We start from the raw sequence: 25,535 nt of genomic DNA on the forward strand, positions 1-25,535 counted from the left end.
TGATTTTATTCATTTGCGTTACGAGAGACTGTAACCTTTTTTGTCTGAATATCCATACACCTCCACCCCTTCCTATGTGAATCATATCCAACGAACATATATTTTCTATTTTCTAGCTTTCGGGTCAAGCTTAGTTCGATTACACTTGGGAATATGAACATAATAAAGTGAACCAAAAACACGAAAATAATTCACATTAGGTTTAACAGCATACATATTTTCAAAAGGGGATTTATCAGTACATGGCCATGGAGGTAGTCGATTAATCACATGACAAGCACATTGAATAGCTTCTACCCATAGAGATCTAGGCAGTTGCTTTTCATGCAACCATGACAAGCACATCTCAGTAAGATGAGCTAGTTTTCTTTCAGCAACTCTGTTCTGTTGCGGGGTGTCAGGACATGTCATCTGGCGACGAATTCCATGTTCTCTGCAGTATTCTGCAGTATTTGAAGAACTCATCCGACAAAAATTCTCCTCCATTGTCAGTACGTAGACATTTAATCAGCTTTCCAAATTCCTTTTCTACTTGCAGTTTGAATTTCACAAAGATCGAAATATGCCTCATCTTTGTATTTCAAAAAATAAACCCAAGAAAACCAGGTGAAATCATCCACAATTACCATTAAATATTGATAACCAGCATAACTAGGTGTCTTTATTGGTCCCAAAAGATCCGAATGAAGTAATTGAAATAAAGAGTAGACCGATTTGTTGAACTTTGGAAAGGAAGGCGACGAGACTTACCATACTGACAACCAGAACATACAACATTTGTATCCATCTTCCGAAATAATGACACACCTTCAAGTAACTGTTTGATGGAGATTTGTTGTAATAACTGATAACCAACATGATCCGGTCGTGCATGCCAAAGTGAAATACTTGCACATCCTCGACTTCAGAAATAGTCTTGCTGGACATTTGCTTGATTAAAGCTTCTTGATTGGTCAGCAAGTTCTCTAGCTTAATGACAGAGGGCTGAGTTTGCCACCCTTGTACTGAAGTAATAAACGACATAAACTCCTTCCTCAAACCACGTATAAGATAACGACGCAATCTAGCCTCTTTAATTGGATCATCTGGTTCTAATTCTGAAATTTCATAACACAAATTCTTAACTTTTAAGAAGTATTCTGGAGTAGAGAAATTACCTTGACTTATCACAACAAATTCATTCTCCAAATATTGAAGTCTTGCAGTATTTTTCTTAGTAAACAAGTTTGCAAGAGCATCCCATATCTTCTTAGGTGTATCCATATCAGGGATCTGATCAATAAGTTCTCTACCGGTCGATGTTCGCAATGCATACATAGCTTTCCCACATTTAACCTTCCACTTACGACGTGCCTCTGAATTCTTTGGATTGTCCGCTGGAATTCGTTCTGCACCTGAAACCAACTCCCATAAATCTTGTCCTTGAAGATAAGATTCCATACATATCTTCCAATACTGGTAATTACTGTCAACAAGTTTCTCTACGGTAGGTTGAGAAAGAGAATTACTTCCACCATCCATGTTGATCAAAACAGTATAAAGTATAACAGCACCTCTGCAAATGGAAAACTATGTTAAAAAAATTGAAAGAGTAATAAAATCAAACACTCTGTGAGCAATGGAAGAAAACACACACTCTATCACTAACCTAGCTCTTGTATACCATGTAGCAAAAGATGATTGGGATAGATTGTAACACAGAGAGAGCAAATGAATAAACTGATTTTATTTCTCTAATGAAAATTAGAGGGAGACAAGAAAATAATTGGGTTCAGTGTAGTGAATTCAACTGATCTTTACATCTCAATTTATACTAACCAGTCGACTAACAAATTTTGAAGGTTCTCCTACTTTTATTCCAATAACTTGAACATGGACTGAACTAACTCCTACATAGACTGAATTGAAAGATAAACTTACGACTAAATCAAAAGACGAAATCAAACTTACTAGAATCTCGGAGCTGCACTACTTTGCGATATCTACAAGCTTTTGGAAGGATGCTTGGTTGTCAAATTTGACTGTACAGACTCAATTCCCCGCGGTGTTTGAGGTATGTGATTCGAAGGAAATAACGGTATCCTGTGCTAGAACTTTTGTAAATGATGTGGTCAGTTGGGACTTAGGTATTCATAGAAGGGTGCATGACCAAGTAGTGGAGGAGCTTACGGAGCTTATTTTCCTGCTGGAAAATTACACAAACATGGATCTTGACAGCGAAGATCACAGAGTGTGGAAGGGTAACAAGGCTAACGGGGTATTCTCTGTTAAAGATTACTAGGAATGGTTGTGTGTGAATACTCCTCGTCCCGAAAGGTACGTGTATGCCAAGAAATTGTGGTCAAAGTGGTGGCCAACCAAGGTCAGTTTCTTCCTATGGGTTGCAGGCTTCAAAAAAATTTCAACTCAAGATAATATGTGTAAGAAAGGGTGGAGATTTGAATGGGTAAATCATTGTTATATGTGTGTGCAAGATGGTGAGAGCAGTGATCACCTTCTTCTCCATTGTCCGACTGCGTGGAAGATTTGGGGCTCTCTGTTAAATGAATGGTCTATTAAACGGGAAATTCCTTGCGATGTGATTACGCTCTTGAACTCTTGGAATTTTAAGCGCATAGTGGGACGTAGAGGTGAATTTTTGAAGGTCCTACCGGATGCAGTTTTGTGGTGCTTATGGAACGAGAGAAACGACAAAGATTTCAACGATAAAAGCAAGACGGAGTTGGAAATCATTTAGACGATTAAGCTTGCTATTGCTTACTGGTTACATAACAGAGGCCAGTTTCGCAACATCTCCATGGTGCAATTCTTTATCAGCTGGAAAGAAGTTATATTCCAACCACCATAGGCTAATCTGTTGTCTGTTGTATGTTATTGTTCGAATTCTACTTGTTTTTTCTGTGCTCCCTTTGTTTGAGAGCCTTTCTTTGTTTAGGTGGCTTTCTTTAGCTTCTTTTCCTGTTTTTGTTCGACGGCGTCGGGATCATACTTCATGTACTCTGACTGTTTTCATCTATAAAATGTTTTATTTACCGATAAAAAAAAATAGAAATGGGATATATCATTTTCTTCGAAAACTAAATATCAGTTTGCTTCCGTTGTTCAAGAACGAGAATGCATCATTTGGCTTTGGCGAGTACTTTAGAATGCCTGATTTTGCAAATGCATCTGCACTTTAATTTTACTCCGGTACTGAAGCCAGGTTCCGGTAGTCTTTTGAAATAAACTTGACATATAAAGCCCACACCATATCTTGACTTGATTTGGCCGACTCTCTACGAGCTTTATACCAACAGCCTCCGGCCCACAATAAAAAAAAGATTGTGTAAGTGCCAAAAATCCATTCCATTATTAGATGACTTAGTTCAAGTTCGCACAAATTTTTAGACAAGGAACGGAAAAGAGCATTTTAAGTATTTTTTACAACTATATCTTTATGGATAATAACTAGTAAAATTTAGAAATAATTTATCTCTCGAATTATACCACAGATGTTCGCAAATTTTAAACCATTGAAAGCGTTTTAAAATACCTACTTAACGAATATAAACATGACTATAAAATTATGCATATTTCTTATACTAATAATAATCAATTAAAAGGATTATTTTAGAAGTATCTCCTTGTTTAGTAATATATGTTATATATGGTCAACTAATAGTGGGACGAAGGAAGTACTTTTTATGTGACAAAGAGAGTACAAAAGAGTCCTCGGCTCTTTTTACTTCTTGATGTTTCAACCGGATCAAATTTGGCTTTGCTAGGTGTATCTCCTTTTTGTGGACTTAATAAGATGAATTTGTTTCCTAACTCAAAAGTAACCGGGACATCCTTTTTGTTTAAACTAAGTTATAATGATTAACAACTCCTGCTTGATGTATTAGTATTTGTTGGAAGTTAAACCAACATCTGGTGTTTTGGTTCTAGAGAGTTTTAGAAAGTTTTATTTAGAGTTTGTTTTATGTTAGGAAAGTGTGTTTTATTTAGAGTTTGTTTTTATTAGGAAATTGATTTGAGTGATCATCAAGTTTGTTAGACTATAAGTAGGCTATTGAGCCATAAGAATTGTACACCAAACTGATTATCAATGTAATCGTTTATTTGCTTCCGCGTGTGCTCTCCTCTCTCTTGCTCGATCCTACATTTGGTATCAGAGCAAGGTGAAAGGGAGAGAGAGGGCAAGAAGATAGAGTTAGAGAATTGTGCCAAGTTGATGGTTTAAAGAATTCAAGTTTGTCAAGCTGCATTAGGGTTAGGAGTTTAAAAGAAGTTTAAAGAAAAAAAAGAATTGTTCGTGTGACCAGAAGAGGAGTTTGAAGCAGTGATGAACAGCTAGGTCTGCATGCGAAGATGGTGTAGTTCATAGTTTTGCTGCTGAAGCGTTTGTTGGCTATTGAATCACGTTCTGTGGGTTCAATATGTCATCACTAAGAAAACAAGGAGAAAGAAAGGTTATTGTTTCGGTTTCGTGACCTGTTAGAGTTGAGCAATGGCTGCTGATGGAGCTAGAGACTGTTACTGATGATTTGTGGGTATTTGCCAGGAGTCGAAAGTTTAATAAAACAAGAAAGCCCAGTACGTGAGGTTCGAACCCTAGGGTTTGAGAAGAAGATGCTGAAATGAGAGAAGATTGAAGTTTAATGGTTGCTATGATAGTCGTGAGCTGATGTGTTTAGACTGATCCTCAAGACGTGATATGCTGGTGCTGAGTGATTGGTTCTGGTAGTTTCTGTTCAATTTTTATATTGCTGCTATGTTCGAAGTTCAGGGAGAGGTTGGCAGAAAAGATGAGATGCTAATGATCACAACGGTGATGGTGGTGCAGAGAATACATGGGTTTCAGTAGGTGCAGCTGCTGCCATGGATTTGATGAAGCTTTATCATGATTGAACGATGATTGAAGGAGAAGAACTGAGTTCGTAGATGCTCGAGTTTAAAACAGAGAAGGAGTCTGTGGTCAAGACCATGGACGTACCGTTACTGCCCTAGATGGTCACAAGGTTCGTGTAAAAAAAAAAGTGTTACTGGTGATTTTTTGTTGAGTATTCTCGTGAAGTTTGTACGTGAAGGCCAGGGTTGGCAAGGAACTACTGGACCAAGTTCAAGTCTATTTTGGTTTGGGCTCTGATTCGTAGGGTTTGGTTCAAGTTGGAACTGATTGTGATTAGGGTTTTATCTCGAAAAAAAAAAGAAAAAGACGGCGTTGGGCAGTGATGCTGAATACGAGTATGGAATTGGATCATGTAGTTGATAACAGTAGTGTTGCTTGTCTGTTGGACAGGGTTCGGAGAAAGATGGTGGATGTCGTTCTAAGTTATGAACAAACCGGTAACTAATAAGGGTTTCTGGATTTTGGAGAAGTTAGGAAGAACACGGGATCAGTTGGAGTTTTGTGTGAGGTTTTGAGACCAGTTTGAAGCCGAGAAACCAGGTAAAGAAGAAGCCTGATTCCGTTTGATATCAAGATGGAAATCAAGTTTAGGGCATGTTATTGATGCCAAGAAAAACATGGTAAAAGAGATACCACTGCCGAGAAGGAAAAATATTGATTTGTTATAGAAGTGTTACTAAAGATTTGTCACAGTTGGACAGAAGTGTAACTGGAAGATAGTAAAATATGTCTGTTACAACGGTTAACGTCACAGTTGCTGTTGAAAAGTTACAAAAGTGTTACAGAAGAAAGTGTTTCAGTTTGTGAGTAAGTGTGACAAAAAGTATATAACAGTAATAAAGTGTGACAGTTTTCTGTCAGAGATGTTGCAGAAAGCAGATTTGATGCTGGTTGAGGTAAGAAGCTTTGGGTGAGTGGTTGTTTAAAGGGATAAGTCATGAATTCAAAATCAATGAGGATGCAGGATCAACTGATATTGCAGTCAATAAGGATTGGTACAGTTTGATGGCGGATCAAAGGTATTTCAGTAAAAAAGGACTGGTACGGTTTGATTAAATTGACTCGAATTCAGAAGCTTAGAATGACAAGGTAAGCTGAGTGGTTATGTTTAAGCTTAAGGGAGGATTGTAGTAAGTTTAAGCTCAAACATGTTAAGCTTATGTGTGGTTGAATAGTTTGTGAGAGAAACTTGGAAAACCTGCAAAGTGTGGCAGACTTTGTGTTAGTTATTGCTTGTGGCAGAAGCGTAACAAAAAGAAAGATTCTGAGAGAATCTTGACGAACAAAGAAGTGTGAAGGTTTCGTAACAATAGCGTGACTGGAACAAAGAAACAAAGCAGAAAAGAAGAAACAACAACAAGGTTGTGAAGAAAGAGAAGTTAATCACCAGGTGGTGATGAGAGAGTGTTGAGTTTGAGACGTCACAAGGTTGTGAGCGTGAAACAAGATTGTAGGAGAGTCAAGTCTACAAGTTGAGTGAAGCAATCCCAGTGTAGATTTGGCTTAGAGTCGTGTGAGGTAATCCTAGTGGGGATTTGGCTTAGAGAGTGAAGAAATTCCAGTGTGGAATTTGTTAATTTTGAACAACAATAGTGGGTTAAACTCCCATGAGTTGTAAACTGAAATGATACCTGTTAATATCAACAAATGAGGTGAGCTGGATCATTACATTAGTGCTAAAGAATAAACAAGAGATAAGTTTGAGCTACAATGCTCAATGATGATTTATCGAATTTGGTTTTTTGTTTGGTTAGAAAGTTGTATAGAGCACAACGAGGTGTTTCTAGCTTATTAAGGTTGGTGTTCCGCTGCGATAAAGAAGAACGTGAAAAGTAGTTTGATGAGTGTTGTTAAGCAAAAAGAAGAAGTTTTGTTTTGTGGTTTGTGAATTGAGTTTGTTAATGATGACGAAATTCTAGAATGAGAAAAAACAAGAACGTGTTAACGTTGATCAATGGAAGAAGAGGGTTACGAAATTCTTGTTGAATGATATCTTGGTTTAAGGGAGGATGTTGGAAGTTAAACCAAGATATGGTGTTTTGCTTCTAGAGAGTTCTAGAAGAGTTCTATTTAGAGTTTGTTTTATGTTAGGAAAGTGTGCTTTATTTAGAGTTTGTTTTTATCAGGAAATTGATTTGAGTGATCGTCAAGTTTTTGTGACTATAAGTAGGCTATTGAGCCATAAGAATTGTACACCAAACTGATTATCAATGTAATCGTTTATTTGCTTCCGCGTGTGTTCTCCTCTCTCTTGCTCGATCCTACATTTGGTATCAGAGCAAGGTGAGAGGAAGAGAGAGGAGAAGAAGATAGAGTTAGAGAATTGTGTGAAGTTGATGGTTTAAAGAATTGAAGTTTTTCAAGCTGCCTTAGGGTTAGGAGTTTAAAAGAAGTTTAAAAGAAGTTTAAAAAAAAAAGAATTGTTCGTGTGACCAGAAGAGGAGTTTGAAGCAGTGATGAACAGCTAGGTCTGCATGGGAAGATGGTGTAGTTCATAGTTTTGCTGCTGAAGCGTTTGTTGGCTATTGAATCACGTTCTGTGGGTTCAATATGTCATCACTAAGAAAACAAGGAGAAAGAAAGGTTATTGTTTCGGTTTCGTGACCTGTTAGAGTTGAGCAATGGCTGCTGATGGAGATAGAGACTGTTGCTGATGATTTGTGGGTATTTTCCAGGAGCCGAAAGTTTAATAAAACAAGAAAGCCTAGTACGTGAGGTTCGAACCCTAGGCTTTGAGAAGAAGATGCTGAAACCGAGAAGATTGAGGTTCGAACCCTATGCCGGTGCTGAGTGATTGGTTCTGATAGTTTCTGTTCAATTTTTATATTGCTGCTATGTTCGAAGTTCAGGGAGAGGTTGGCAGAAAAGATGAGATGATGATGATCACAACGGTGATGGTGGTGAAGAGAATACATGGGTTTCAGTAGGTGCAGCAACTGCCATGGATTTGATGAAGCTTTATCATGATTGAACGATGATTGAAGGAGAAGAACTGAGTTCATAGATGCTCGAGTTTAAAAAAGAGAAGGAGTCTGTGGTCAAGACCCGGGACTTACCATTACTGCCCTAGATGGTCACAAGGTTCGTGTAAAAATAAAAGTGTTACTGGTGATTTTTCGTTGAGTATTCTCGTGAAGTTTGTTCGCGAAGGCCAGGGTTGGCAAGGAACTACGGGACCAAGTTCAAGTCTATTTTGGTTTGGGCTCTGATTCGTAGGGTTTTGTTCAAGTTGGAACTGATTACGATTAGGGTTTTATCTCGAAAAAAAAAAAAAAGACGGCGATGTGCTGTCATGCTGAATACGAGTATGAAATTGGATCATGTAGTTGATAACAGTAGTGTTGCTTGTCTGTTGGACAGGGTTCGGAGAAAGATGGTGGATGTCGTTCTAAGTTTGGAACAAACCGGTGACTAATAAGGGTTTCTGGATTTTGGAGATGTTAGGAAGAACACGGGATCAATTGGAGTTTTGTGTGAGGTTTTGAGACCAGTTTGAAGCCGAGAAACCAGGTAAAGAAGAAGCCTGATGCCGTCTGATATCATGATGGAAATCAAGTTTAGGGCATGTTATTGATGCCAAGAAAAACATGGTAAAAGAGATATCACTGCCGAGAAGGAAAAATATTGATTTTTTATAGAAGTGTTACTAAAGAGTTGTCACAGTTGGACAGAAGTGTTATTGGAAGATAGTAAAAGTATGTCTGTTACAAAGGTTAACGTCACAGTTGCTGTTGAACAGTTACAGAAGTGTTACAGAAGAAAGTGTTACAGTTTGTGAGTAGGTGTAACAAAAGGTATATAACAGTAAAAAAGTGTGACAGTTTTCTGTCAGAGACGTTGCAGAAAGAAGATTTGATGCTGGTTGAGGTAAGAAGCTTTGGGTGAGTAGTTGTTTAAAGGGTTAAGTCATGAATTCAAAATCAATGAGGATGGAGGATCAACTGATATTGCAGTCAAGAAGGATTGGTACAATTTGATGGCGGATCAAAGGTATTTCAGTAAAAAAGGACTGGTACGGTTTGATTAAGTTGACTCGAATTCAGAAGCTTAAAATGACAAGGTAAGTTGAGTCGTTATGTTTGAGCTTAAGGGAGGATGGTAGCAAGTTTAAGCTCAAACATGTTAATCTTAAGTGTGGTTGAAGAGTTTGTGAGAGAAACTTGGAAAACCTGCAAAGTGTGGCAGACTTTTTGTTGATTATTGCTTGTGGCAGAAGCGTAAAAAAAAGAAAGATTGTGAGAGAATCTTGACGAAAAAAGAAATGTGAAGGTTTCGTAACAATAGCGTGACTGGAACAAAGAAACAAAGCAGAAAAGAAGAAACAACAACAAGGTTATGAAGAAAGAGAAGTTAATCACCAGGTGGTGATGAGAGAGTGTTGAGTTTGAGACGTCACAAGGTTGTGAGCGTGAAACAAGATTGTAGTCCAATAAAGTCTACAAGTTGAGTGAAGCAATCCCAGTGTGGATTTGGCTTAGAGTCGTGTGAAGTAATCCTAGTGGGGATTTGGCTTAGAGATGTGAAGAAATTCCAGTGTGGAATTTGTTAAGTTTGAACAACAGTAGTGGGTTAAACTCCCATGAGTTATAAACTGAAACGATACCTGTTAATATCGACAAATGAGGCGAGCTGGATCATTATAATAGTGATAAAGAATAAACAAGAGATGAGTTTGAGCTACAATATTCAGTGAAGAAAGTTGAAGATGAGCTATAGTGCTCAATGATGAGTTAATTAATTTGGTTTTGTGTTTGGTTAGCAAGTTGTATAGAGCACAACGAGGTGTTTCTAGCTTGTTAAGGTTGGTGTTCCGCTGCGATAAAGAAGAACGTGAAAAGAAGTTTGATGATTGATGTTAAGCAAAAAGAAGAAGTTTTGTTTTGTGGTTTGTGAATTGAGTTTGTTAATGATGACGGAATTCTGGAAGAAGAGGGTTACGGAATTCTTGTTGAATGATATCTTGGTTTAAGGGAGGATGTTGGAAGTTAAACCAAGATATGGTGTTTTGGTTCTAGAGAGTTCTAGAAGAGTTCTATTTAGAGTTTGTTTTATGTTAGGAAAGTGTTCTTTATTTAGAATTTGTTTTTATAGGAAATTAATTTGAGTGATCGTCAAGTTAGTGAGACTATAAATAGGCTGTTGAGCCATAAGAATTGTACACCAAACTGATTATCAATGTAATCGTTTATTTGCTTTCGCGTGTGCTCTCCTCTCTCTTGCTCGATCCTACAATATTAATTATTAGCACATTTGAATGTTAAAGTTCATGGGCTTAATAAACTTTGAAAACCGGCCTATAAAGTTAGAGTTTCCCTAGACATAGACATATACGGGGAATCAGTCCATGAGCCTAACCGACCTAGAAAACCGGCTTAGAAAGCTTCACAAATTCAGGTAATCAATCTATGTATCTAAAGATAAATCATCTAACCAACCTTGAAAACCAGCTTACAAAGTTACGCATTCCGAAGACATATTTACCTTCACTTCAAAAATCCAGGGTATGCCCGATGTGGGACAACACCCAATCCCCACAAATAGAGCCGAGGCCGAACGATACCCTTGCTGGGTCATACAATCCCTGAACGTGCCATACATTGTTTATAAATATAAGCTACCATTATTTCTGGCGATCTGAGAATCAACACTCCCCCGTGCACACTACCATTTACCATTTTCTCATCACCTGCTCTGGTACCAAGTTGAAGTTCATGGGCCTAAGCCCAACGAATCCTTCCCGGTCCAAAGAATACCCACATGCATTGTTGCCAATTATCCATGCACTACCCTCATTTTGCATACACTGCCCTCATTTCAGTTTTTTAATGACCTGAAAATTTTGAATTAAAATCATCAACTGGTTGAGCCAGCCCAGCATAAAATGACAACCACGGACAACTCCAACTAAATTTGATAAATATTATCCAAACGCAATTTGCAGGTGATTGAGTATTAGTATAACTTTCAGTATCCTTGACTTTAATAGATGATCATACATTATGGGATACACATGATCCGCCAAACTATTAAAAAAATAAACAAATTAAAAGAAAATATATCCGAAGGATATTACGCAAGAATAATTTCATTATTTGTCGACGTAGACATCGCCAAGACGCCAACAATAATGGAAACAACCTTCCGTGAAAGATGTCAAATGTGGAACTTACGTCTCTTTGGCAGTTGAAAACGATTCGCCAAGCTGGCGATTTGAACTCTTTAGATCACAGCAGCGAAATCGCGATCAAGTGGAGACTAAATAAATTCTCTACTGGAGCAAACAATGAGCTATTCTTGGGTTTGCTGGATGCACATTTCTTTTCTTTTCTACTTTTTCTTTTGTTTTCAACTTGTTTCTTTTTTCTTGTATCACACTAACCACTTCATTCGTACAAAAGATTGTTTACATAGTGGCTCTTAACAACAAGTACATCAAACAAAAAGAAACTCAAAAATCAATCATAAAGAAAGATACAATAAGCAAGTAAATTGAAAAGATAAAGATCCAGATAGGAAGGAAACTGATATAGTATTACATCCTGTTAAGATTTGGCGGGAAGTAAATCAATTAAATAAATAGCAAGAGTATTATTGAAGAGAGAGTGAGTGAGAAGTTAAGAACCAATAAACGGCACTTCCTATAAAAAAACTAAACATGATTAAAGAAATCGAAACCCCATTTTTGGAATTTCTATTTCTGGATCCCTTTTCTAAAGTCTAAACTCGTTCTCTCTATCTCTCAGTATCTGTGTTTATAGAAAGGTACTTTTTCCTCTTAACTAACATATCTCTTCTTCTGGAGTGGCACATCTTGATTATCATTAGTGTGGGGGCGTCTCTAAGGTGATGCGATTTCTTAAATTCTTGCATTTATTTTCAAAAACAGGGGATTAAGGGGCTAAACCTTTCTATAAAGACCCCTCTATTACAATCAAAGTTTTTTTTTTTTTTAATTCTTGAGAACTGGGAGTCATAGTGGTCTCTGAATCTGCTTAATTGTAGTTGTTCTTGTGAAATTAGGTTTTGTAGGTTTATATCTAATGGGAGAGAAGAGGAGGAATTTTATTGAAGGGTTATTCTTGGTGTTGTTGCTCTCTGGTTGTGTTTCTGGTGATGTTGGCGTAAATATATGGCCAATGCCAAAATCAGTGAAATATGGAGGAGAAACACTCCAGTTGAGTAAAGATTTTGGACTCGAAACATCAGGGACCAATTTCAGTGATCATTTGGGAAATAATGAAAGGTGGGTTTTTGAGATTACTCGATCTAGTGGAAGCGGGTCATGCAATTGATGCTAGTAAGAACAATGTTGGTCTTCTTAAGGGATTGCACATTGTTATTTCCTCACCAGATGATACGGTATGGTACTTTATGCAATGAGCAATGTTGTTTTTTTTTTTCTTTTCTGATCGCGAGTTATGTAGTTTTTGATACCTATAAAAAGTGTGTTTAGAGTTGATGACGGTTTGATGATGAATTGCTAGAATTTAGAATGTAGTGTGAAACAAAATTGCTTTGAACTGATGAATTCAATTGTTTTAAGGCGAATTTCGACCAACAAATCTTGGTTTTGGAGTGTTTTTTTCTTGTGGCATACTCACACTTTAACATATTGTAATGATTGTTGCAGTTACAATATGGAATTGACGAGTCATACGATTTGTATATACCTTCAAATGGGGATTCAGTTTATGCACATCTAAAGGTGTGTTTGAAGTTTGAACTAACTTTTACTTCACTATGATTATTTACTTAAGCCAGGGCTAATTATAACATCATTAATTCTGCAATAATGCAGGCACAAACCGTATATGGGGCTCTTCATGGGTTGCAGGTTAATTTCTAATCTTTATGACATTAATTTTTCTTGAGAACTTCATTGAATTTTAAAAAATGAAAATTTAAGCACATTACAAAATGTGTTTACAGACACGACGATGAAATGTCACCTAATTTTTTTGGTGTTAAATATCGCAGACTTTTAGCCAATTGTGTCGGTTCAATTTTATAACCAAAACAATTGAACTTCAACGTGCCCCATGGAGCATTGCTGATGAGCCAAGGTTCTCTTATCGAGGGCTTTTAATTGGTAAGATGCTTTCCGATATTCCGTGCACCTGATTACAATTGTTTTGTGTATTATAATTTGATGCTATATTTGTAGGATTTTCATGTAAGTACTGTTTGTAGATCAATCATCTCGACATTATTACACCTTATGTTCTTATGACATGTATTGCTGCAGATACATCTCGACATTATTTGCCTCTGCCTACAATAAAGAAAGTTATTGATGCTATGGCATACACAAAATTGGTACTGCTGCTACTAGTTATCTTTGTTTCTGGATTTGATAATATTTCAATGTTAGCATTCGATTATAAACAGTTTCTTGGTTATACAGAATGTTCTACACTGGCATATTGTAGATACACAATCATTCCCCTTAGAGATACCATCTTATCCGAAACTGTGGAATGGTGCTTATAGTGGTGCCGAGCGGTATACAATGGCTGATGCCGCAGGAATCGTGGAGTACGTGGTTTATTAGTTTTTTTAGTAAGTAAATTTTACCGTACTTGCAATCTTGACTCTTAACTCTCTAAGATGGGTGATGGTGATCTTTTTAGTTATGCTCGGAGACGTGGGATTAACATATTGGCTGAGATTGATATACCAGGGCATGCTCTCTCATGGTACTCTAAGTTGTCTGTTTCATTTTTGTAAAAATATATGTACTTGATGATTTTTACCTGATTAATGGAAGCACTTATTCAAGGTAAATGTTTTTTATTTTCAGGGGTATCGGCTATCCTCAGCTTTGGCCATCTCCAAGTTGTCAGCAGCCACTTGATGTGAGTAATGAGTTCACGTTCCAAGTAATAGATGGAATTCTTTCAGGTGGGCTTGTTGTTTAATTCTTGAATTTGATCCATCTGATATTTCGGCAAAATCAAACTGATTCAATTTCGGTCCTCCGTTGTCTCATTTCAGATTTCAGCAAGGTTTTCAATTTCAAATTTGTTCATTTGGGAGGTGATGAAGTTAACGGAAGTACGTTTATTTAGCCCACAATATTACATATGTTTCCTTTCATTTCACATTTAGCATATGATAACCTTAAGGTCCTTTTCCTATGAATACAAATCATGTCAATTTGTGTCATGTTATAGTTTTTGATTAAATCAAGAATCCAACATTCATATATTTGTAGTGTTGACGAAATATCTCCTGAACTCATTTTCAAATGTACGTCTTTTATATTGCAGGTTGCTGGGAGACTACGCCTCATATAAAAGATTGGTAACAATCCCAAAATCCTCACCCATCACGCTTGATTATTATCGCTTCAATTGGATGCTTGGACAGAAGAATACGTACAGCTTGCTTTACTTTCTGACCTAATTCAATGTTAATATCATGCAGGTTACATAAGCATCAGATGAATGCATCCGAAGCTTATGAATATTTTGTCCTACGAGCACAGGAGATAGCATTATCCCACGGATATGAAATTGTTAATTGGTATAGTAATGAATACGATAAAACAAGATTCTGATGTTTAATTCTTGTGTTGTTTTCCGTAGTTCACCTTGAAATTTATTTGTTGCAGGGAAGAGACGTTCAGAAACTTTGGCAGCAAATTAAGCCCTAAAACAGTGGTGCACAACTGGTAAGCCCCTGAACAAGTCATTGTAAAAAATGTCAGATAATAGATGTCATATATAGCAGGATCCAAACCTTGAAGATTTAATTGATATGGGTAAAACTACATAAAACATGAATTATCTTGGCTACCTTCATCTCTTGGCATTTTCATACTGCACATATACCTTCATTCTATTCTCTTAACATATATTTTTGACAGGCTAGACAGGGTAGGAGGTGGCCTTGTTCAGAAAGCGGTTGCCCAAGGGCTGAGGTGCATTGTTAGCAACCAGGAAAACTGGTATCTGGACCACCTGGATGCCACATGGACGCAGTTTCATATGAACGAACCATTAACAAATATCACGAACCCAGACCACCAAAAGTTAGTTCTTGGCGGCGAAGTGTGCATTTGGGGTGAGACTATTGATGCATCAGATATCGAGCAGACCATATGGCCACGGGCTGCAGCAGCTGCAGGTAGTTTTCATCCATTTATCTAAAGGTTAAACATATGCCGAAAAAGTTTTGGAATTTTGGGTGTTCAAGTAATTTAACGATGCTGACATACTGTTTCTCTGTTCTTTCTCTGTGATGAAGAGCGGATGTGGACACCCTTAGATCAACTAGCAAGACATCCAAGGGAAGTTAGAGGAAGACTCTCTCGATTTAGATGTTTGCTGAATCAAAGAGGTGTCGCTGCTGCACCATTGTCTTGGCTTGGTCGAGATGTTCCTGCAGGGCCAGGATCTTGTTATAACCAGTTGTATAACTATATAGTACAGAAGAAATAAGATCATTTTCTTGGAAGAGAGAAATATAAATTCCCTGCTATCGTTTCATCTCCAATTCTTGTGTGTTAGTTATAGTCGTTTACACCTTTGGGTGTGTTTCTTTTCTATTTCAGTTGTTGGATGTAATAATGATACTCAAAGAGTGTTTCTCGAGAGCTTGGTTCTGTTTGGGCATAACTCTATTATAAATAGAGTCTCTCCCCTTTGTAATAATCAATCATTCAATGCTAAACACCATCTTACATGGTAGATTATATCTCTCCCAAGATAAATTTTGATCCTCATCTCAAATAAAAACAAACAATTTTGCCGAATTTTATTAACAAGATGTTAAGATGGATGGACAAATTTTAAGCAGGGAGGGTCAATATGCTTTTGAAATAAACTTCATAAAGCCCACTATTTCTTGACTTCATTTGGCCAACTTTGGACGAGATCAAAATATGTAGTTTTCAATGAACACCAACACGCTTCACCCATCACAATCAAAACAAATTTTCCTGCAATTAATGGCACAATTATTCAAACCCATTTGTAGTTACCAAAGTATAAGCCGACATGTGGCCGTAGGAAGGCGCGGGAATCTCGTGAAAAGATCTTGCTTCAAGCCCCGAGATTCGTCGTCAAGGACTTGTCAAATCAAGTCAGAATTATCCTTATCCACACGGAAGCGAAGTAAAGTTTGGGACGAGGTTACTCGCCAAAGGGGACGTAGAGCGCGAAAGGAATCAGATGTCCATTACTAAATGACCACGAAATAATGTGACTTGGCTTGGAAGAAAAGCTACCCCCACGAAGTAGATGAATTATCGAGCAAGAAATGGGACAGGTGTCCCGACAAGACCACCTGAAGTCAGCGAAAGGTGGGGAAAAACTTTATGGAATATGCTCGAGGCGAAGCATATAGTAACCTCGACGAGATGATATGAGCTGTATACCACTAGGGTTGCTTAGGCCTATAAATAGAGACCTTTGGACAATGTAAAGAGAGAGATCTTTTGGAGAGGAAAAGGTCTAGCATAGGAGAGAGAGAGAGAGTTAGGGTTTCCTTGTAATCCATAGGCTGGGAGAAGGGATTAGGGTTTCCTTGTAACCCATGAGTGTAACTTGTATTTTGCTTGAGATTAATAAATAAGTTTAAGTTCTAGTGTTTATTATGTCTTAGATCTTGCATATTCTCCATTTGGGTGTGTTGCTGGATTTCCAGTAATCACATTTTGGCGCTAGAAGGAGGGGTCTATCCTCGTGTTTATTGAAGATTAGGGATCTATCCTCGTCTAAAGTGTAGGGAGAGAAGCTGAGGTTGCACCAAAGAGGCGGAAACCAGAGATCTGAGGATTAAGAGGAAAGACTAGCAAAGAGGTGGGTACAAGGACGAATTTCGGAACGAGGTAAACGATGAAGAGAAAGGTGAGGCAAACGAAATCACAAACGGTATTGAGAAGGAGTAAACGATTGGAGGCTCGGGATCAGGAGGTGAAGAACGATATATTGTAAAGGACGAAAGACGAAGGACCATGATACAAGGGAAACGCAGATCGAAAGTGAAAGTCGAGACTGTGGAGAAACCTGATCGAATTGTGAAAGCCGGGACTACCGCGGAAAAGGAAATGAACCAAGAAAAGGAGGAGGCAAACGATAACGAGGAGGATGAGGTATCGAAAGAACTGGGTGAAACCCCTAATCAGGAGGAAGATGACCAGATGATGCATGAGGAACGTGAATGATAAATGACTGATGAAGTCATGTGAGAAGGAAACAATGAAGCGGAGGAAACCACGGCGTTATCTCAAAGGCATATCCGGAACGAAATAAATCAGGAGATATATAAACTAGGGGTGATGGAGTTGCTAGAAGGGTATCATAGAGAAAGAGACTTAAGGAGGCTGTTAGAAGAGGCGAGACGGGAAAATCACGAGCTAAGGTATGAGGAGGAGAGGAAACGTGAGGTGGAAAGCAAACGCGTCAAAACAGAAGTAAACATTGATGAAATAAGAAGGAGAACCATAGATCACGAGGTCTTATGCGAGCTACGAAGCTTAAAGATGCAGGTTGGAAGTTCACAAAAAGGCGACGAGGAAAGGGGAAGATCTAGACGAAAAGATCCACGAGGAGATGGAGGAGGGAGGCATAAGCTGAAAAACAAAGGGCAGATCGGAGAAGAATCGACGGCCTGGACGGAGTTAAAACTTCCAGAACTTAACACAACTTTGGAGAAAGTATGGGAGGAGGTGATATTAACCGAAGAGATATCAGCACCACCAAATCTGGGGAGAGAACCGGTCCCGGGAAGCAAGAGTCATGAATTTTGCAGGTATCATCGTTTCCACGGACACCATACCAACAGCTGCAGGAGTGTAAGGAAGATCATACACCGGCTTATCAAACAAGGGAAACTCGCGCACTACATTGATCGGAAGGAGACACCGATGATTACTTGTCACCACAAGCAAGCAAAGGAAAGCCGAGAAAGGAGACGATTAGGCTGTAATTTCATAGCGCATTCCAGGGGAAGTTTCCATGATTTTGAAGATAATGTACTCTCAAGAGTGTACAAGGTGGATCGCAAAGGTAATGAGATAATGAACTCCCCTAAGGAATAACCATTAAAAGGCTGGCAAAAGAGAGAAATATCCTTTTCGGCGAAGGACGTGCCAGAAGGAGAAATCCAGCATATGAATTCACTAGTCGTTAGCCTAGATGTGGCCCGGATTGCATCCCAGGATAGGGGTCAGCAAAATAAGGAGATGACTTGGGCGGTGGACAAAGTCTTGATAGACATGGGAAGCTCAGTAGAAGTCCTCTTTTACCATACCTTCAAACCTCTGGGGTATGAGGATTCTGACTTGTTACCTTCTGCGTATACGCTGTACGGATTCAATGGAGTGGCGACAAGGCCAAAATGTGAGATATGCTTGAAAATATTGGCGGAAGAGTTGGAAACAAAGGTTACTCTATGTGTGGTAGATGTGGAGTCGCCATATAACGCTCTTATAGGTACACCATGGGTGCATGGAATAAAAGGAGTTGCGTCCACTTATCACCAAATGATACGATTGCCAATGCCAAATGGAATCGGCGAAATACAAGGAAGCAGCGAAGAAGCCGAGAACTGCAACAAGAAAGATGTTGATATTTACGAGAGTAAAGTAAAAAGGAAGAAGGAACGGAAGAGGAAGGTACTGGATCTGAAGAAGGATGACGAATTACGTGTATACCTGGCAAAGACTAAAGAAGGGTGGGCAATACCTAGAGAGGTATCAGAAAAGGAGGGAGAACCCGTGAAGCCCATAAAAGAACAAAACCCGTTGGAATATCCAACCTTGAATTTCGCCGCAGTCGAACCGACGAAAGATGTAAATCTAGGAACGGAAGACGAACCAAAAATCATAAAAATTGGGACGAAAATGGAGGAGGAAGAAGAAAGAAGGTTGGTGGAACTATTAACAAAATATGGAGACATATTTGCGTGGAGCATGAAGGAAATGCCAGGCATTGATCCGCGTGTTGCGTGCCATCGGTTGAAATTAGACCCAGCAATCAATCCAGTAAGACAACGGATAAGGAAGATAGCGACGACCTATCATGAGAAAATTGACAAGGAACTTTAGAAGATGATGAAGGCAAGCATCATAAAGCCGGGGAAATATCCAGATTGGATCGCGAATATGGTAATTGTACCAAAGAAGAACAATGGCATAAGAATCTGTATTGATTTCAGTGATCTAAATACCGCTTGTCCCAAGGATAGTTTCCCTTTACCAAATATCCCTCAGATGGTGGAAGCAGCGTCCGAGTACAAAAGGTTATCATCCTTGGATGGGTATTGTGGATACAATCAAATACCTTTGGCCGAGGAATACCAGGAGCACACGGCTTTCTTCTCTCCTAGGGGTTTGTACTGCTACACGGGAATGCCATTTGGATTGAAAAATGCAGGGGCTACATACCAGCGAATGGTGGAGAAGGTATTCGCAAAATAGGTAGACACAACGTTGGAAGTCTATGTAGACGAGATGTTGGTCAAAACCAAAGACTCCGGAGATCATGTGGAAGAACTGAAAGAGATCTTCGATCAGATGACGAGATACAAGATGAAAGTCAATCCGTTGAAGTGCATTTTCGGGGTAGAATCAGCAAAGTTCTTAGGCCATATAGTTTCTCGAAAGGGCATAGAGGTGGACCCTACAAAGGTACAAGAGATACTAGAAATTCCATCACCAGCTATTGTAAAAGATGTGAAAAAGTTAAATGGGCAGCTCGCGGCACTGGGAAGGTTCATCTCGCGGTCATCTGATAAATGAAAACACTTCTTTGAAATTTTAAATAAGGGAGCAAAATTCACGTGGACACAAGAATGTGAAGAAGCTCTGAAGGGCATAAAAGAACACCTAATCAAGTTATCAATCCTACAAAAGCCGGAACCAGGGGAGGAGATGTTACTCTGTCTCGCATCCACACCCAATACTATTAGTGCAGTCCTACTCAGGAACGATGGAGGAGTAGAAAAACCCATATTCTACGTAAGTAAAACCTTGAATTCCGCAGAAAGAAATTACCCTAAGATCGAAAAATTGTTATTGGCGTTATTCTATACATCACGAAAATTGCGGACTTATTTCCAAACCCACAAAATCAAAGTCCTCACAAGGATACCCACAGAGTCAGTCTTGAAGCATTCCTAAAACTTCGACGAAGTCGCATATAATAGCAGAGTTTCTCGCTGAATTTCCTTCGGAAGAAGATGGGAGTGCGGAAGACATGATGGAGACAAACGAAAGCCGACCGGACCCAAGGGATCTGTTAAAGAAAAGTCATCCCAGGAGATGGGAAATCTTCGTTTATGGGGCGTCTAATAGCTGTGGAGGGGGTGTAGGAATAGTATTCACCTCGCCTACAAGCAAGGGAATAGTTTTTTTTTTGTCTGGAATACAAAGCCACGAATAATGAAACCGAGTATGAGGAAGTAAGATAGGCTCTGAGAATCGCAATAGAAATGGAATTGGACGAAATACGAATTACTAGTGACTCACAACTAGTAGTTCGTCAGATTGAAGGAGTGTATAATACAGTCGATCCAGTGATGAAGAAATATCAGCAGCTCGTGCAAGACTATTCCGCGAAAGTACGAAGTATCATATGGAGAAACATAAATAGAGATAACAATCGACATGAAGATGCATTATCCTTCATAGCTTCCATGATTGAGAATCCAAAAATCGGGCATATTGTGATTCAGCGGTTGATGCAGCCGTCAGTAAGCAGAGAAGAAAGAGAACTTCAGGTAATGATGGTATAAGGGGAGAACTCAGTAATGAGCAAAGAGGATTGGAGAACACCCATCTACAGCTACTTGATGAAAGGAGACTTGCCACGAGATAGACAAGAGGCAAACAAAATCAAAAGCAAATCCACGAATTACGAGGTGCGAAAAGGGATCCTTTATAGGCGATCATTCTTGGGTTCACTGATGAGGTGCTTGTCGCAGGAGGAAGGGATTGAAATGATGAAATCAATTAATTATGGGGAAGCTGGAAACCACAGCGGAACCGGATCACTAGCTTACAAGACCCGAACACAGGGATACTTTTGGCCTTACATGCATAAAGATGTGAAAGACATTTCTACGAGGTGTGAGGCATGTCAAAGGTTCGGCAAAAGGATACATGCACCAGACACAAGCTTGAACTCAGTATTGAGTGTGTGGCCATTCGCCATGTGGGGAATAGATATCGTGGGGCCCTTTGTCACGGGGACGAAGCAAAGAAGGTACTTGATTGTAGCAACAGACTACTTCACAAAGTGGGTGGAGGCAAAGGCTGTGCAACATACAAAAGACAGGGATATATACGATTGTATCCTTGAACACATCATTTGTAGATTTGGTATACCAGTCCTGATTTTTTCAGACAATGGAAAGCTGTTCGAAGGGGATAATGTGAAGATGTTGTTCAATGCCTTTAAGATTCAATCTGGGAAATCTACTCCATTATATCCCTAGAGTAATTGGCAGGCAGAGGCTACAAGTAAAACGGTGGCCTCCACGTTGAAAAAGAAGCTGGAAGGGCATCATAAAGGATGGTGCGAGCAAATCCCGAACGTACTATGGTCATATAGAACCACAAGGCAAGAAGAAACATGAGTATCACCGTTCTGCTTAACGTACGGAGCAGAGGCAGTGCTACCAGCATAATCCATCTTGCCCACAACAAGGAGAGAGGCATGGGAAAAAGCGTTAAACACGGACTTAATTCTTGCGAAATTGGACGATCTCGAGGAAAATAGAGAAATTGTGTTACAACATATGACGAACTACCACCGGAGGCTGTCGAGAGAATATAATAAAAGGGTAAAACCGATAAGCTTCGTCCCGAGAGAGCTGGTGCTACGAGAAATACCACCTTATCAGCGAGGACCAGGAGGAAAGCTAAAACCAACTTGGGAGGGTCCATACATCTTAAAGAGGGTGGTTGGAAATGGGGCATATGAATTAGCATACTGCGAAGGGAAAGATACTGATGAAGAAGGGAAGATAATTTACGGTGAAGTAGAACGACAAGATAGAAGGCTAGATCATCCTTGGAACCCTGTTTACATTAATAAATATTATCCCTAAATGTAAGAAGCGAACATAACTTATCAATAAAATATTTCCACAATTTTATAAAAATGGATCCACTTACACGAGCAGATAAGACCTCACATTAGGAGGCAAATAATGGCGACGAAACTTTCTAGGGAAACTTAAAACCTTCGCCTAGGAAGGATGGGAACCCGCGACAGGCACCCTAGTTCGCATGAAAATGCAAGAGGCAAAGACCTAATGCATTTCGTGGACAACTCTCAGGCAGAAAGCTAGGGGCAATGATAAGACCTATCCGTTGAGGGTCCCTTTTATGATGGCCTTCGGTAAGGAGTGCAGAAATATGACCAAGGCGTCGATGTATTCGGTTGAGCTGCGGGTTCCTGGGACGTATGGAGTGTTACATGCCATGTCCGTCTGGAAAGTCTTGGCTACGATGCACTCGATCCCAAAGAAACCCCACTTAGGGTGTGACTTCGTAACTCCGAGCCTTATCGGCGAAGAGGATAAGAAGTCGCGAAAGAAACTAAATGTCGTAATAACCGGATGGGAGGACACCATCATGCATGTTAGGTTTAACCTCCTTGAAGGGGCACTCAGGGGGAATATAAAGGGATGTCACCCTCCAGATTAGGAGCTGTGTGACCAAAAAAGACGGCAATGTCATGGGGCTGCTATTCATGGGAATAGATAGGCCTGTCATATTGTCACGAAAAGAAAACTTAGCAAAGATTTTAAGGCGATGTTGATGGATTACTATTCGCAAAAATAGCAAGCGCCTGAAACTTCGCCGAAGAAATACCCTTCATAATAGGGTGAGGCGCAATAAAACCTTAACTATGAGGCGCATTAAGACCTCATAAATAAGAAAATAAAAGGTAAACAAAAAATAGACGTACACACCGGAATGGCGTATGTATGAAGAGCGTAAACATAATACTCTCGTCTTGATCGGACAAAGCTCAATAAGAACAAGAGGCAAGTATATATTTTTTGTCCTTTTTTAGCATTCTCCTTTAAAGAATACGAAGTGCTTAAGGCATAATTTGAAATCTAAGAGACAAGACATCAGAGAAAGGAGCACGAAGGAAAATAGCGAAGTCGAAGGCATATTTTTACAACTAGAACACAAGTATATACTTGGGGTGAAAAGACTAAAGGCGGAAACAACAGTTTTAATTGACAAAATAGCAAGATCATAATATACATATAGGATTGAAGTTTATATACATAAGCGAAGAATACGAAGGTAAAAGATCGTATTCTCTAATCATCATCTCCATCAGCCTCATCGTCTTCATCAGACTTTGTGCCTTCGTCGGAAGAAAGGATTGGTTCGTGGATGGTAGGCTCCGGTTCGGGTTCGTCTTCTGAAAATACCTCAAGCTCCAGGGGAACGCGAGGAATATTCTCTGAGTCGCAGAATTCATTAAAGAGCCTGACCTTTTCATCTTGGGAATTTCGGAAAAGCTTCTTTGAAAGTAAAACTGCGTCCTTCACCATCTTGTCAACATCCTCGTTAAAGCCACGGACATCTTCTTGAAGATAAGAGACTTGATCCTTAAGCTTTTGCTCAGAACCTGAGATGAAGAAAGATAAGTAACTAGGCTATCTGTAAATCTAAGGCAAAATCAAATGGCTAAGAAAGGCAAACTTACGACGAAGAGCAGACGAGATGTTTTTCTCCTCATAAAGTTGCGATTCTAACTGAGTGATACGACTCTGGCGAACAATAAGGTCCCGACTTTCGTGAAGTTCCACGAGATAGGACATGTTGTGATTATGTCCCTAAGGAGGCGAATAAGAAAGAAATGAGTAAGGTAATGCTGTTAAGGCAAATAAGAAAGGAATCGGCTGTCACACTTACCAAACACAACAGGGCAGCATGTTGTTGAATGAAGAGATTCAAAGAAGCATTCTGGATAAATACTTGATCGGCATCTAGAAAGGAATCAGAGGTCAAGGATTCAACAGCCGCGGATCTCAAGGAGGAGTTCGAACGAGTTTTCACGAAGATATACCGTAGGAATTTCATATCAGGAAGATATGTTGGGTCTTTAGAATCATCAACATGAGGGCGAGAGGAGATAGGAGGAGGACGGGATAGTCTCGAAGGATGAATTTGAGATAGCCTGTCTGCGTCCAATGTACAAGAACGATGTTGAGAAGGCTCCCGAGCACGAGGAGAGGTTGAAGAGTCATCCTAAAAACCACAAAGTTAGTAAATGAATCAAAGGGGAAAAGTCAAGCCGCGAAATAGGGACGAACCTGCGCGGAGGAGGAGGAAACCTTTGAGCGAGCACGCTTTCTTGTGTTTGCAGCAGGGCCCGCTGCAACTCGAGATTCCTCCCTCTGCGAAGTGAAAGATTAGGAGTTGGATTAAGAAATTGAGAAGATATGACTGGCGAGATACAAACCTGAGCTGGAGGTGGCTTCTTGGAGCGGTCCTTTATCATGCCAGGAGGTGGGAAGGAATACTAAGGCAAAAAGCAAGGGCGTTAGAGGGGTATACAGTAGATAAAGGGAAAATTGAATGAAAAGTCAAACTTACCCCAGGGGGCATCTTGGGCCAATTAAACCGACCCGGTTCGTATTCGGCGAGGTGGGCATGCTTCGGAAGAGGACCGGAACGAGGCACACCATTCTCGTCTAAGCCCCACATGAAGGGACCTTCGATCACCATAGGATACATCATCCAATTTTCGTCGTTGGATAAGCGAAGATACTTGTTCCTCGTTTCACCAGTAGGATCGATATCCAAAAGTAGTGCCTTGGATGGATCAGCCAAGATCTTACGAGTAAAATTCACACCCCACTTTGGTACGATCTTGTGGACAAGTACTGGACGAGGTAATTTTCCAGAAAAGATTCGACGTTATAATCAGCCGAAGGAAAGTCCGACCCTAATTAGGTAATCTGAGAAGGAAGGACAGTTGATCTTCGAACAAATTCGTTAGCCAAGCGAATAGCGTTCCGACTTAGCTGATAAACACCAGGGCGAAGGCGAGCTAAAATCTCAAGGAATAGAGGATTCTTGGGATCATATAGGGGAAAGGAAATCCCTGCTCTTAACTGTCCAATGGTGACAATCATCCTCGATGAAGTCCAGGTTTCAGCCTGTATCCACCGGTAGTTTAATTCCATCAAAACAGTAGCAGTGATGGGAGGAGTAACATAAGAATCGATTGCGGGAGATAGGGTGATTCCTACCGTATTAAGGTCGGTCTTAAACTTTTCATAGGTTCAGGATGTGGTTGGAGGGGAATCTTTCTGGGAGCCATTAAAAAAACAGAAGAACATAGCTTACTGGAGATAAGAGGGGAAAGTAGGAGAAGACTAAAGTCTTAGATAGATGAGAAGAAGGGGTATTTATACCAGATGACTGGTCAAAACGACCCACGACTGAAGAATATGAACCGGTAATCGACGGTTACGAGGAAAAGAGAACCACGTGGAAGACGAAGAAATGGATGAAAGGAGGTTATCAAACTTCAGACGGTTCTTATTCTCCTCTCTTTATGATCGAGCATAATAAGAAAAGGCAAAATGTAGTTACCAAAGTATAAGCCGACACATGGCCATAGGAAGGCGCGGGAATCTGGTGAAAAGATCTTACTTC

General features: G+C 39.6%; 2 protein-coding genes and 1 pseudogene across 2 annotated transcripts; 2 read left to right on the forward strand and 1 right to left on the reverse strand.

Annotated features, from left to right (window-relative positions):
- Positions 1-212: 212 nt before the first annotated feature.
- Positions 213-2,260, reverse strand: LOC113338515. The gene is made up of 2 exons (XM_026583923.1): positions 1,951-2,260; positions 213-1,555 (listed from the first exon to the last, which is right to left on the reverse strand). Exon 2 carries the CDS (start codon positions 1,519-1,521, stop codon positions 652-654), a length of 870 nt encoding a protein of 289 aa, XP_026439708.1. The 5' UTR covers positions 1,522-1,555; positions 1,951-2,260; the 3' UTR covers positions 213-651.
- A 9,399-nt stretch (positions 2,261-11,659) lies between these two features.
- Positions 11,660-15,333, forward strand: LOC113272186 (annotated as a pseudogene).
- A 1,841-nt stretch (positions 15,334-17,174) lies between these two features.
- Positions 17,175-17,936, forward strand: LOC113272193. Its single transcript, XM_026522077.1, has one exon. It carries the CDS (start codon positions 17,175-17,177, stop codon positions 17,934-17,936), a length of 762 nt encoding a protein of 253 aa, XP_026377862.1.
- Positions 17,937-25,535: the final 7,599 nt, after the last annotated feature.

This window comes from Papaver somniferum, chromosome 1 (assembly GCF_003573695.1).
Source record: "Papaver somniferum cultivar HN1 chromosome 1, ASM357369v1, whole genome shotgun sequence".
In the NCBI taxonomy this organism is placed as follows: Eukaryota; Viridiplantae; Streptophyta; class Magnoliopsida; order Ranunculales; family Papaveraceae; genus Papaver; species Papaver somniferum.